The 14,765-nt window shown below is 42.0% G+C and overlaps 1 protein-coding gene across 1 annotated transcript; it reads left to right on the top strand.

The window, feature by feature from the left end:
- The first annotated feature begins 475 nt into the window (after positions 1-475).
- On the top strand, positions 476-7,567 carry CCL28 (C-C motif chemokine ligand 28). Its single transcript, XM_078066507.1, has 3 exons — positions 476-480; positions 1,747-1,944; positions 7,153-7,567. The coding sequence occupies exons 1-3, from the start codon at positions 476-478 to the stop codon at positions 7,343-7,345; spliced, it is 396 nt and encodes a 131-aa protein (XP_077922633.1). The 3' UTR covers positions 7,346-7,567.
- Positions 7,568-14,765: the final 7,198 nt, after the last annotated feature.

Genomic DNA, 14,765 nt, shown 5'->3' with positions numbered 1-14,765 from the left:
TCTTTTGAACCAAATCTCCCATCGCTCACCTTCCTAACTACCCAGTTCAGATGAAGTGGTTGATTTTTCTCCAGACCCTCAATGCATCTTGGGCTTTTCTGTCTCAGAATTCTTGACCATGCGCTTCCTTTAGTATTGACAAGTTGTCTTCGTTTTTCTCCACCCGTCCAAATCCTTAAAGATTCATCCGAGTCCTTCCCTGGTAGGAAACGCAAACCTGCTCCAGGGACCCATGTGGTCCTTCTCTTCTAAACTCTGTGGGACACTCTGTCCACCTCACTTCTTTCATCTCTTCACTGGTTTTGTGTCTTTGTCTGTACTTAATGTTTTATCTTCCCCAAATACAATGTAAGTTCTGGAAGGGAGAGACATGTCTTGTCCCAGGTCTGCAATCACAAAGCCCTTAGTAAGTTTCTGCCCCTTGCTTGGGTGGATTGGCATTCTGTTTCTCTGGAATCTAAGAAGAGAGCCAGACATGATGTAATGAGCACTGGGTGTTATATGCAACTGATGAATCACTGAACTCTACCTCTGAAACTAATAATACACTATATGTTAATTAATTGAATTTAAATAAAATAAAATAAAAAAAGAAGAGAGCCAGGCCATTATTTGTTTGTTGTTTTTGTTTTTTAAATGCCGGTATAATTAACAGACAATGTTATATTAGTTTCAGGTGTACAATATAGTGATTCAACACTTCCATGCATCACCCGGTGCTCATCGCAAATGCCCTCCTTCATCCCCATCACCTATTTTACCCAGCCCCCCACCCATCTCCCCTCTGGTGACCATCAGTTTGTTCTCTATAGTCAAGAGTCTGTTTCTTGGCTTGCCTCTCTCTCTCTTCCTTCCTTCTTTTCTTTCCTTCCTTCCTTCCTTTTTTTTACCTTTGCTTATTTGTTTTGTTTCTTAAATTCCACATATGAGTGAAATCACGTGGTATTTCTCTTTCTCTGACCGACTTATTTCACTTAGCATTATACTCTCCGGCTCTATCCATGTTGTTGCAAATGGCAATATTTCATTCTTTTTGATGGCTGAATAATGTTCCCACACACACACACACATACACACACACACTCTCTCTCTCTCTCTCTTTCTCTCTCTCCATCTTCTTTATCCATTCATCTATTGATGGATACTTGGGCTGCTTCCATAATTTGGCTATTGTAAATAATGCTGCTATAAACACAGGGTTACATGTATCTCTTTGAATTAGTGTTTTTGTATTTTTTGGGTAAGTACCCAGTAGTGTGATTACTGGATTATAAGGTAGTTGTATTTTTTACTTTTTGAGGAACCTCCATACTGTTTTCCAGAGTGGCTGCACCAGTTTGCATTCCCACCAACAGTGCACGAAGATTCCTTTTTCTCCACATCCTCAGCGACACTTGTTGTTTCTTGTGGTATTGATTTTAGCCCTTCTGACAGGTGTGAGGTGATATCTCATTGTGGTTTTGATTTGCATTTCCCTGATGATCAGTGCTGTTGAGCATCTCTTCATGTGTCTGTTGGCCATCTGTGTGTCTTCTTTGGAGAAATGTCTGTTCATGTCTTCTGCCCATTTTTTAATTGGATTATTGGTTTTTTTTTTTTAAGATTTTATTTATTTATTTGAGAGAGAGAGAGTGAGAGAGAGCCTAAGAGGGGGTAGGGTCAGAGGGAGAAGCAGACTCCCTACTGAGCAGGGAGCCCGACGTGGGACTCGATTCCGGGACTCTGGGATCATGACCTGAGCCGAAGGCAGTCACTTAACCAACTGAGCCACCCAGGTGCCCTGCAAGATGTAACATTTTCTTTCTTTCTTCTTTCAGCCATACTTCCCATTGCCTCCAGCTGTTGCACTGAGGTTTCTCATCATGTCTCCCGAAGGCTTCTGGAGAGAGTGAATCTGTGCCGCATCCAGAGAGCCGACGGGGACTGTGACTTGGCTGCTGTCATGTGAGCACTCTTCCGCAGGGAGGGTCTAAACCTGTCCGGGGATCCTCTCTCCGCCCGTGCGCAGTAGGCTGGGCAGGCATTGCCCGCTGTGCAGCATACAAAGAATCATTCAAACAAGGGAGGGGAGAGTAAATATTCCACCTTCTTTCCGGCCCCAGGCTCCCCAGAGTGAGCACACTGTGTCTCAGGAGGGGCATGTCCAGAGCCCCACGCTTGCCTCCGCTGCCCGCACTGCAGTGTGGGATTCAGGATAAACACCTTCAGTCACTGGACAGTGTGTATGACTTTCCCAAGCAACACCAGGGACCTTCTGAGCGAGAAAACAAAACAAAAATGAAAACAGAAGGTGTCTCTGTTCTATTTTCTGGCTTTACCTGTAGCTTTTTCCAGGCAAGTTTATGGGTTGCCGTCATTTTTTACTCTCTGAATGCATCAAGGGTGTATACAAGGTTCAAGGAGAAGTAGAGAGATGTCTGTACCTGTCACATGCAATCAAGCACAAATGCCCATCTTTGCTCTTGATTCTGGGCTGTTGGCTCATGGTGAACCCTTTTCAAGCTTACCTCTGGCTCAGTTATTAAACACTTCAGATTTCTGGAACGGCTGGGTGGCTCAGTCGTTGAGTGTCTGCCTTCAGCTCAGGTCATGATCCCGGGGTCCTAGGATCGAGCCCCGCGTCGGGCTCCCTGCTCAACGGGGAGTCTGCTTCTCCCTCTGCCCCTTCCCCAGCTCACGCTTTCTCTCAAATAAATAAATAAAATCTTAAAATAAAATAAAAACTTTAGATTTCTGTGTTCTTCATATCCCCATAGAAACTTTAAAATCTGAAATGCATTGGAATGTAGCAAATCTGGATTCTGACAACAATACTGTGAGAAAGGCATAAATTATCTCCACGTCACACAAGATAGAGCTGTGCCTGAGGAGTATATAGTTAACCTGGTGACATACAGCTAGAGAATTGCAGAGATGGGCTAGGAACCAGGTCTTGTCGTTCAGAACACCATATACTTCAAAGATCTCTCAAAAGTGATGGTGGGACCCACCATAAAATGCTCTCCCTAAACTTCATTTTATCTGGCACCTTCAAATCATAAGGACAGTGTATTAGGCATCTCTCTGGTGTGCTGGTTTTCACACCACTTATGGCTACAGGGGATGCTAGTGAGCCATTTGGTATCCCCTTCTTGGGGCTACAAATAAACCTACTGCTTATGCCTGAGTTCCTGAGTCACTGAGAAGCCTCTTTATTTATTCAATGAATTCAACAAGTAGTTATTGATTAACGTTTCTGTACCAAGCACCATTCTATCTCATCTTGTGCTGGGGATGCAGCAGCAACCAAATGGACTCTGCCCTCCTAGAGTCTCCAGTGACTCTATTCAGCTGAGTCCTGCAGACCATTCTCTGAGATTTAAGGTCCATTTTTCCCCCTTTCGGAGGGATCCATCTATTACCCAACTTTGAGAAACACTGCTCCAAGACAAGATTCTTAGAAGTTCAGAGGAAGAGTTTGTAAGATGTCCACTGATAGATTTCCTTCAGGTCAGGGGGCGGTGAACTCCCTGAAATTAGTGGGTCTGAATGTATGAGCATTGTTTTCTGAGGAGAAGGTTCACAGATTTTATAAGATCCACAAAAAGATCGTAGATATGATATAGTTTAAAAATCACAATTGGGAGGGGAGCACCTGGGTGGCTCAGTCAGTTAAACGTCTAACTCTGGATTTTGGCTCAGGTTATGATCTCAGGGTCGTGAGATCAAGCCCCACATCAACATGGAGCTTACTTGAGATCCTCTCTCCCTCTCTCTCTGCTCCCCCAACCCCCACTTGCGCTCTTTTTCTTAAAAAAAAAAAAATCACACTTGGGGTTAGATGTACAGAGGAAGATAATTCTGGCTCAAACTTTTAGTGAGCGTGAGTGTCTGTGTGGCAGGAGGGTAAGGACTGAGGACTCTGCTTCTCCTCAGTTCCTGTTACCACACTGGATCCATTGGCTTAGGTGGTTTACACTGGGAACCAGTGGTTCCTATAGCAATCCAGGGAGCACTTACTAATGAGGTACTTTCTGAGGGTTGCTTCAAGTTCCCAATTTCTTTGAGAAACTCTCTTAGTACATGGCCGAGATTCTAACAGTCTTTTATTTAATCTTAATAAATTAGTGTTGGTAATAGCTGGAGAGTGAAAATCCGTAGGCAGTTCATGGATAGACAGTACTCTGGAGAATTGGAAACATCTCGATGTTTGTGTCAGGTCTACCTACCTATCTTCCTGGCTACTCTCAGAAACACCAAATGCTCAACTGTCTCTTCTGGCACACGTCTCACTGGCACACGTCACCTCAGACCGTAGGAGCCTTCGAACTTGTAAGGGATCCCATGGGACTCCCAGGAAGGCATGGGGAAAGAAGGAGAGGAAGTTTCTCTCTGTATGTAAGAGTAAGAACAGATCCTGGGAACTAGCAGAGGATGCCATTGGTAACAGGATTTTCAGGGAAAAAGGTATAGGAAGAGAAATGATATAAGTTCTCATTTTGATAAGGGAAAATATTTAAAAAAACATGACTTTTCATTTTAAAAAGCACTTAATTTTAATTAAAGGGAAACCATGAAGTCAATCACTTGGATCTAAAAATGATTTATTCAAGTACAGATTTTTAGATACAGAAAACATTGCAAGTGTTGGAAATATAACTCCCCAAAAGCATGTATTATTAACCACAACTAACAGATATAAATGAGCTTATAGTGAACTCACTAGATTTCTTTCCTTTTCCTTTTCTGCCTAGAATAGCTCCTTTGTTTCACACCCTATAGATGATCATTGTAATTTTTGTTCTCTGAGAGGGGAGTTTGCTTGTTTAAACCCTTCTACAGCGACTTCATTAAAGAGCTTCTGGTTATTTCTTAACATAAACACAGTGCAGAGTTGTTTATCTTGGGCAGAGGGCTGAGGTTTTTGAAGCACACAGATATCTGTTGGGAAGAAAACTTGGAGTTATTAAATAAAGTTATCTGGGAAGCTTGAGCATTTTTTGAAAAGTGATTGTTGAGGGGCTGCTCTGCTTCGGGGAAGGGGTAAAGAAATCAGGTTCAGGGGACAATTACAGGTTTGATCTCTGTGGTAGGGCCACCCCGTAGGTCCCTGGGACCGTCTCTAGCTACTCTCTTTTGGGCAAAAGAATCAGGGGATCAGCCTTATGGTTTCTCAGAGCCCAAACTCTCCACCAAGAAACACACAACAGGCTGGGTCAGCGCCCAGCAGAATACTGTGGAGTCGGGGTGGAGGAGGGAGTGTGGGATGGGCCACCTCCTCGTCCAGCGTTACCTCATCTCTTTTCATCCTGATGATGGAGTACACCCGGGATACAAGTGCAGGTTTAAGCAGGCTTTAAACTTTAAGATTTGAAAACATCCTAGCATCTTGGATTTGGGAGCTGTGTTCTGGGAGCTGCTTTTCCCCCCTTGTATTACCTTGAGAGCTTGAGGCCCCATGGGGCAGGCCTTTGCAAAGGGTACTGCACGGTAGCTGTTGCCCGTTTTCTTCTGGCTCTCCACCCCCGTGGCCCTCTGTCCGCGCTGCCCCCATCCAGGGCTCACCTTCAGCTCCAGGGCCGTGCCCCTCCCTGAAGCTCCTCATTCCTCACGGACTGAGGGAGTCAAGTGCTAGTTCCCTCCTGTGAACCCTGTGGGCTTAACTGGAGGTCAGTGGAGTCTTTCTCCGCTGGATGTCTGCTCAGGTTCTTGCTGGCACCACAGGGAAAGGAAGCGTTTTAGTCCTTTGGGAAGGATAGGAGTTTCAACTCTTTTTTGTTCTCCCCCACTGAGCACTACCGCCGGGTTCTCTCCTCTAGCAGCCAAAGGCAAACCAACTGGCCGCAGGAGAGGGACCTTTCCTGTGGAAGACCTCTCAGTGTGAGACACTTAGCGAATGTATTGTCCTCCTATCAAGAAGCCTCACTTCTTTCAAATTAATATTCCCACAGGCTGGCTTTATTTTGCTTAAGCTCATTGAGGCCTTTCACAGCTTTTCCCCCATTTCAAGAGTCCCCATATTAGCTTGGAGTGGATTGGAATCATTAGGATGATTCCTCTCGGGTCATCTGGAGAAACGGCAACCTACCCTCTATCCCTCGGGGTTCCCCCCCATCCAGTAACAGGGGCAGGGGTTCATTGTATCCAGACACAGAATGTTGTCTATATAGAGCCGGCAGCATCTGTGACATTTAGTAAGAGCTGGATGGCACCTGGGGGCAAATTAAAAGTCACAATATCTTTTGTAACAAGAAATGCTTCCAGTTCCTAGAAATTGTGAATGCTGCTTTGTGGTTGTCTCACCCCAAGGTAAAAATTTAAAACATGAAAACACTTGAGAAGGGGTATGAATCTATAATATATTAAAATCTTATCAAACACCTAGAACATTTTAGTTGATTGTTTCGTTTAAAACAAAACCAGACTGTTTTTATTTTGAACAATTTTCACTTCATATCTATAACTAATTACTGAATTCCTACTGTGAACAAGGCCCTTTTTCAAGACAATTCCAGACTATTCCTCCTTCAAGAAGCATCACACCCTAGAACAAGGAGAAGGTTTAAAACAAAAAGTCATACAAAAACAGCATAAGCTAAGTCCTAGAGGAGAGGTAATACTGAGAGACCCAAAGGGAAAACAGGGCATTTAGCTGAGAGAATCTAGAAAAACTGCACAGAGATGTTTGAGGTGGGCCGTGAGGTGTGAGTTGATTTTGTTGGGTGAAGCTCTGGGTCAGGAAGACCATTGTTTTCCCTTGGTTTCCCTCCTTCCCCTCATTCCTGCCTTCCTCCTCCTCCTTTTTTTTTTTTTAATTTTATTTATTTATTTGACAGAAAAAGAGAGGGAGAGGACAAGTAGGCAGAGCGAGAGGGAGAAGGAGGCTCCCTGCTGAGCAGGGAGGCTGATGCGGGACTCGATCCCAGGACCCTGGGATCATGACCTGAGCTGAAGGTAGACGCTTAACAGACTGAGCCACCCAGGCACCCCCTTCCTCCTCCTTTTAACGCTGCCATCTGAGGAACCGCGGGCCACAGGATAGTGAGGATTCAGCCATGGGCTCCATGGTTTTAGGATCCAGTCTTGTATCTCAAAGTGGGAACTGCCTCTGAGTCACTAAGTTTTTACTTCGACTTTCCATCAGTGACTTTGTTTATCTTCCCTCCTTGGCAGCCTTCACGTCAGGCGCAGAAGAATCTGTGTCAGCCCGCACAGTCATGTTATTAAGCAGTGGATGAAAGAACAAACAGCCAAGAAAGACGCTAAGGGCAACTTCTGCCACAAGAAGAAACACGCCGGTCAGAGGAAAAGTAAAGGGGCACGTCAGGGGAAACCAGAAATCCACAGCCATGAAAGTTCTTATTAAAGTGTTTGCAAACGAACCTACACAGACAGTTCCTCAACTGGACTTGGCCATGGTTGCTTATAAATTTATCTCGTGAATGTTCCTTATTGGGAGTCAACAGGGCAAAACAAACTATATGTCTTAAAGGAAAAATTATACAGGAGAAAAATGTAGCCAATAATATACTCATCTGAAAATGAAATGAAAAGATAGTACTTCTCTTTATATCCTATTTTAAGAGCAGCATACAGATCTAATTTCTCCCAACTTTTATTATGAAGGTTTGCAAACCTACAGAGAAGTTGAAAGATTGGCACAATGAACACTTGTATACCTTTCACGTAGATTAATAATTGTTAATATTTTGCCACATTTGTTTTCTCTCTCTTTTCTCTCTTTGCATGCACGTGTGTATAAAACATTTTATATATAAATACATATTTTTTTTGCTAAACCGTTTGATAGTAAGTTGCAAATGTCGTGATACTTCTAACTTTTTTTTAGTGTTACAACTTGACATCCCCAAGAATAAAGACCTTTTGTATATAATCACACTATCAGCTTTATACCTAAATATATATATACCTAATATATATTATTATACCTAATATATATATATTAGGTATATATATATTAGGAATATATATATATTTAATTTTTAAATTAAATTAAATTTTAATTTAATTTTTCCCCAACTATTTCCAGAGTATAATTTTTGTATAGTTTTTTTAATCAATCAAGGTTCACATATTGCAATTAATTCTTATATTTCTTTAATAACTTTTACTCTAAGAAAGTCCCCCCTGCTTTTTTTCTTTTTGCTTTCTTTCCATGGCTCAAACTTTTTAAAAGAGAGTCTAGGGCAGAATCTGTTCCACATTCTGGGTTTGCCTGTTTCCTCATGACCACGTTCAGGTTTAACAGTTTCAGTAAGAATGCTTTCTATGTGAATTTGTGTATTTCTTATTGCATTATTTAGAGTTTGTAAACATTGGAGTTCATTTTCTACATAGAAAAGTTTTAGCTGCATATCATTTTAATATCACATCTAGTTTGAGTAACTACCGTTGTTGGATTGATAAACTCTGATGCTGAAAAAAAAAGTCTGCTTTGCTCAGAGAGCCATCTGGCTCCCACAGTGAGTTCTTAGTGCACTAGGGAAGGATCCAGAGTTGGATGCCATGTGGGATTATCTTACACTCTCCTAACAAGGAGCCTACATCTCTTAACTCCTGGCCCATCTTTCCCACACCTTGTTGGTGGATCCTGTTGCATGGCTTGTCTTTTGGCCTCCTTGTGTGTCCACAGAAGCTTCCAGATGCAGAGTAAGACGTAGTTTTCACAAACAGCCGTCAGATGGCAGGAACACGGTGTCCATCTTGCCAGGTGTCCGGTGTCCTGTGGCCAGTTCCAAGCAGCGGTATTGCCAGGCTGACTTGGAGGTGGTCATGGGTCGCATGGAAGTGCTGAGCCCCATGTAGGTTAAAATGTCATCAAATGGGCTTTGTCCAATTCCCCTCATCGACACTAATTTAGCATGTGATTTGTTTATTCTCACCAACAATCCTGCGAGCTCTGTACTGATATTTCTACTTTATGGATGAGGAAATTTGAAGCTCATAGAGGTAAAATGACTTGCCCATGCTCCCACAGGAAGTGGCAGAGACAAGCTTCGTATCCAGATCCCCAGACCCTCCCCAGTCCAGTAGCCCCAGCAGTGGGCCCTAAAAGGTGTGCAGGCGGAGGTGGGGCAGAGGGAGACGAAATCAGATCAAAATCTGTGCACCTGGTGCTTCACAAAGGGCTAGGGGGAGCCGGCCGACGGTTCTACCGGGAAGCCTAGTACTGAAACCTGCAGCTCCCGGCATCGTGGGTGCTGAGACTGGCAACAAGCATCTTCACAGAGTAAAATAGCCCCAACCTGACTGTACGCAATTTCACACCCCTAGGCAGTGGAGGAAATTGCACAGTATTTGTAACCCTTGTTCTGCAAAATCTCCCTCACCACGTTTTTCTTTTCAATGGAAAGACAGATTTTGTAAAAAAAAAATAGGGCATTCTTCCACTTAAACCCATCATGCTTTTTAATATGATAATTCAGGCGAACCTAAGGAAAATGGTTCCTAAATGTCTTACCCGTTCAGGCTGCTAGAAGAACATGCCAGAGGCTGGGGAGCTGGTAAACAACAAACATTTTTTTCTCATGTTTCTGGAGGCATTGGCAGATTGGGTGTCTGGGGAAAGCCCTCTTGTGGGGTTGCAGACTGCTGACTTCTCCCTGTGTCCTTACAAGGTGGAAAGGACTCAGGGGGGGCTCTCTGGAACTTCTTTTATCAGACACGAATCCCATTCCTGAGGGCTCCAGCCTCACGACTTCCCAAAGGCCACACTTACTAATACCATCCACCTCGGGGGTTGAGATTTCAACACATGGGTTTTAGCGGGGCACAAACATTCAGACTAGAGCACTAAATAGTCCTTCTTAATCTTGTAGTAATATCATCCAGGGTCATCAAATGACAGGTTTCAAATGCTGGAGAAAGCAGCATTAAATAAAAAAATAATAATAATAAAGTAATGGGAGAGTAACTTGAAAACAAACCACAAGTTTCTAAATGAATCCTAATAATCAACATTACTGAAAAGTTAAGATAAAATAAAAACATTGGTTAAGAGGTAAAATTTCCAGTTATAATAAAAAAGTTACGGAGTTGGAAAGTACAGCATAGGAAACATAGTCAAGAAAAAATTTTTAAAAATTGGTCTCTAAGACTCTCAACCGAGAACTTGAATTATTTTAAATTTTGTCTCTTTTTCCAGAGCAGATCCATAATTCTACACAATTTGGGAGCAGCCATAATGACAGTAGGTTTCTATGCTATATTTTTAAAATGCGATTTTACTGCAATGTAGGTGAAACTTTGTATGAGGATCTTGTGCCTGGGCAAGCAGCTTCTTAAAGAAATTCTATTTTATAGGCTATCACACTTACTAAAACATTATTGTGTCATCAATACTGTTACTTTTCCTATACAAATAGATCATCTGGGTTAACCCCCTCAGTTTTTTTAAGGTTATATTTTTATAAAGTAACAAGTGAGTAGTAAAAAAAAAAAAAAATCAAAAGTACAGCAGAATTTATCATTTAAAAACATTTTCTCACTGTATCCTCCTTATTCCCAGACCTACTTCTTGGATACAACCTTTTAAAATCTCTTTAAAAGTTTTAGTTCTGGTGTTACAAGGGAAGAGAAGTTTTCCTTGATCCTCTTAGGGTCCCTAAATGGGTCTGAAAATTAAGCTGACAAAGGCATTAACAGAAGAAAAACATATACATTTATTTAATAAGTTTTCATCTTGTATCTGAGGGTTTTATGACCTGTTTCAAGGAGAAAGATAGGGAGAAGGTCAGAGTGACCTTCTTGCTTGTCCCGTTTTCTTGAAGTCCTTCAGCTTAAAATATTCAATATGTCAACATGCCATATTTGGGGGTAACCCATCAGTGGTTACTTCCATCATTTTAAATGAAATGCTGAAAGTATTTTTTGTTTATCAATTTTAGGCAATGTCTACTGTCTTCTTACTACTCCCAACTTCCTTTCCCTTCTCCCTCCCCATCTTGAGTTTTATTACTATTCTTTTTCTTTATCTTTGTAACTGAATAATATACCCACCATATACCATCCATTAACCTATGGATTCTAGAATTTAAGTTTCCTCTGTATGTAAGATGTAGATAATACTCCAGATCCTTTTCCTTCTGTCTTTTTTTATCTTCCATCTGTGTCACATCTGCAGTACTTTTACATTTACGTGGCTGAGGGTGATAACGATAATTCTGTAAAGGAAGAGGAGAAGGTGTAGGGAGGGGGAGTGGGAGGGGGAGGAGGAGGAGGAGGAGGAGGAGAATGTTCCTTCACGCTTTCTTTAAGGTGGGATTTCTCAACCCTGATGCTACTGACATCTTGGGCTGGATATTTATTTTGGGGACTCTCTTATCCATTATAGGTGGATTAGCTGTTCTCCAGATGTTACTAAATGCTCCCTATGAGAGGAGAGCAATTTCACTACCTACCCCAGTTGAGAATCACTGGTCTAGAATCTAAGGTAGATTCAAAAATTGAAAACCAATGTAGTTGGAAAAATTCTAAAGCTGATCTCCTCCACACATGCACCACACCAATTTCCTGCCCTGGTATACACGTGCCTTCTCCCAAACACTAATCTAGGTGTTGCAGGGAAGGTAATTTTCAGATGTAATTAAGGTCACAAATCTGTTGACCTTAAGATAGGGAGATTATCTGCATGGGTGTGACTTAATCACAGGAGTTCTCTAAGTCTGGGTCTAGAAGTCAAGAGACAGGGTAGTCAAGAGAAATTCAAAACATAAGGATTCAACATGCCATTGCTAACTTTGAAGATGGAGGCGGGCAAGTGAAGGGGTTCAGGACAGCCCCTCCCAGCCCCACCCCCCTTAACTATATGGAAGAATCTAAATTGGGGGTCTTTCCCAGAATAAGTGTTATTAACAGAGATAAATTTTATCTGTGTGACCCATCTCTATGGTAGGGCAAATATCTTAATTCCCAAACCTTGCTCTTCTTATCACCCTGTGAAATGTATTCCTTTCTTCTGAAATCCCAGACACTTAACCCCTTCTCCTTGGTTCAGAATGACATATATATCTCATTTTGCCTGACTGTCTTTGGAATTTCCATGTCTATGTGGATTCCCCTTATGTACACTTATTAAATTTGATCTTCTCCTGCTAATCTGTCTCATGTCGATTTGATTCTTAGCCCAGCTAGAAGGACCTTTGAGGGGACAGGAATTCTTGCTCCCCAATACAAGTCAGGTGAGAGCAGCCTCCAACTGGCAGTTACCAAGGAAACAAGGACCTCAGTCCTACACCCACAAGGAACTGAATTTAGCCAGGAACAAAAATGAGCTTGAAGCAGATTGTTTCATGGAGCCTCCAGAGGGAATGCAACCCAGCTAATATCTTGATTTCAGCATTGTGAGACCCTAAGCAGAGAACCTAGTCATGCCATGTCTGGACTTCTGACTTACAGACTGTAAGCTAATAAGTAGGTGTTATTTTAGGTAGGTAGTATGTGGTACTTTGTTATGCAGCATTAGAAAATTAACGCAATCAATAAACAGCATTTGAACCACCCTGACTATGTAAGTTTTGTTCTCTGCTCGGCCAAGTAGTGTGTTAGAGTGTAATACCCTTCTCTAATAATGAACTGTATATATAATTCACTATTCAGGCAACCAGAGTCTGATAAACTACAACTACTTTCTATATTATTCGTCTGGTATGCATATTTTACTTCTTTCCCAGGTATGGCCAGGCTTCCAGATTATTTATATCTGCTCATCTTCTTTTTGTCAGTCACTCACTGGAGATATCAGGGTTCCTCCTCCTAATTGCAGAGAATTCTGCATTTGTGTATTAGAAGCTGTTCAAAATTCTAAGTTTTTCAAATGATAGGATTCTTATCAATTCTTTTGCTGGAGAGAGCTATGCCCTTCAATAATGCAAAATGTCTGCACTACGTCTGTCTCCAAATACCTAAAATTTGGCAATGGCCTGTCTATCAGCATAGCCCCCAGCTTTCTCTTTCTGAGATAAAAGCCTGCCTCTGTGTTCTGGTCACTCTGAGGTGGTGGGTAAGTTTTTTATTTACCCCTTTTGATGGGAAGACTACTGTAGCTTTCAATCTAATCTAAGTTGAAAAGGATCTTCCATTTTGTAGAAACATGGACTCTGTGTAGCACCATCAAACATCCACTAAATATTCCAGTCCAAATTGGGTTGGCTAGAAGACAATTTAGAATGCTTCCACTCATCATATCAGGAAGCTTGACTAGCACATGTGGGAAGGTGGGTAAAGATGACCTAAGACTGGTATTAGTACACCTCCTTGTGAGATCTGGATTTTTATATATCACAGAACAAATAGTACTATGGCATATGTTTCACACTTTATATAATCAACTGGATGCTCTTTTGACAACCATAGCACTTTTTTTTATTTTTTAAAGATTTTATTTATTTATTTGACAGAGAGAGACACAGCGAGAGAGGGAACACAAGCAGGGGGAGTGGGAGAGGGAGAAGCAGGCTTCCTGCAGAGCAGGGAGCCCGATGCGGGGCTCGATCCCAGGACCCTGGGATCATGACCTGAGCCGAAGGCAGACGCTTAACGACTGAGCCACCCAGGCGTCCCCCATAGCACTTTTTTTAAAGATTTTATTTTAAGTAATCTCTACACCCAACATGGGGCTCAAACTTACAACCCTGAGATCAAGAGTTGTATGCTCTACAGACTAAGACAGCCAGGCGCCCCAATTATAACATTTTTAAAATCACATGGTTTCCCTCTGGTAAACTTAAGAGAACTCCAAGTTCACCACAACCTATCCTAAATGCTGTGATTATACTCTTTCCCACAAATCATTGGCAGATAATTCGATTAATTGGTATATTGTAGCTTTTCCATCTTGTTGCCACTCTACCTCTGCATAAACCACTGAGCGAGTAAATATCTCCTTCCTTCATCCAGGATTTAGCACTTAGTAGGCACTCAGTAAATATTTAGTGATAAAATTTATATAGGCAGGTGACCTCCCATTTGGCCAATTACAATGAAAACAAGACACCACAGAACAGTCATGCCCTCCTATAATCACCCTCCACTGAAGAGTGAGAAGGGTACTAAGGGTTAAATTCCACCAAGACCTGGCCTGAGAGAGTACATTAAATAAACCCAGTGGGACTGGGCTCTAGTGTTCTCAAGTTGTTTTTTTTTTTTTTCTTTCTTTCTTTCTTTCTTTCTTTCTTTTCTTTCTTTTTTTTTCTTTCTTTCTTAGATTTATTTATTTATTTGAGAGAGAGAGAGAGAGCACATGTGAGCAAGCAGGAGAGGGAAAGGGAGAGAATCTCAAGCAGACTCCCAGCTGAGTGCAGACCCTGATGCGGGGCTCGATCCCACGATCCTGAGATCACGACTTGAGCCAAAACCAGGAGTTGGATGCTTAACTGACTGAGCCACCCAGGTGCCCCTCAAGTTTTCTTAATCTCAGAATTTTTATGTTCTTTAACTCTTCCTTATAGCTCTGACATCAGCCTATCCATAAAACGGACTTTATCTCCATTTTTGTTCATCTTTCTCCCAGGGCGTAACGATCTATATCAGTGAGTTAAAGAACATTCTTTGTAGAGGAGGAAGGGCAGAAGAAATAGTTTCTGATGGACTGATTTGGCTAAACCCAGATCACAGTGCAGACAAATTGTACAATCTGCAAGAAAATATAGGTGTTTGGGAAGAAAATGGGATCATGGAGGCCTTGGGAATTATAAAGGGTGAAGGAAACAGATGAGTCCCTGTTTGATTCTCTACTTTCAGAGTTGCCCTGGACCTACCAGAATAGG

This window comes from Halichoerus grypus, chromosome 2 (assembly GCF_964656455.1).
Source record: "Halichoerus grypus chromosome 2, mHalGry1.hap1.1, whole genome shotgun sequence".
Taxonomy (NCBI): Eukaryota; Metazoa; Chordata; class Mammalia; order Carnivora; family Phocidae; genus Halichoerus; species Halichoerus grypus.
The sequence above is the reverse complement of the archived record's forward strand: the minus strand, read 5'-3'. Positions and strand labels throughout refer to the sequence as shown.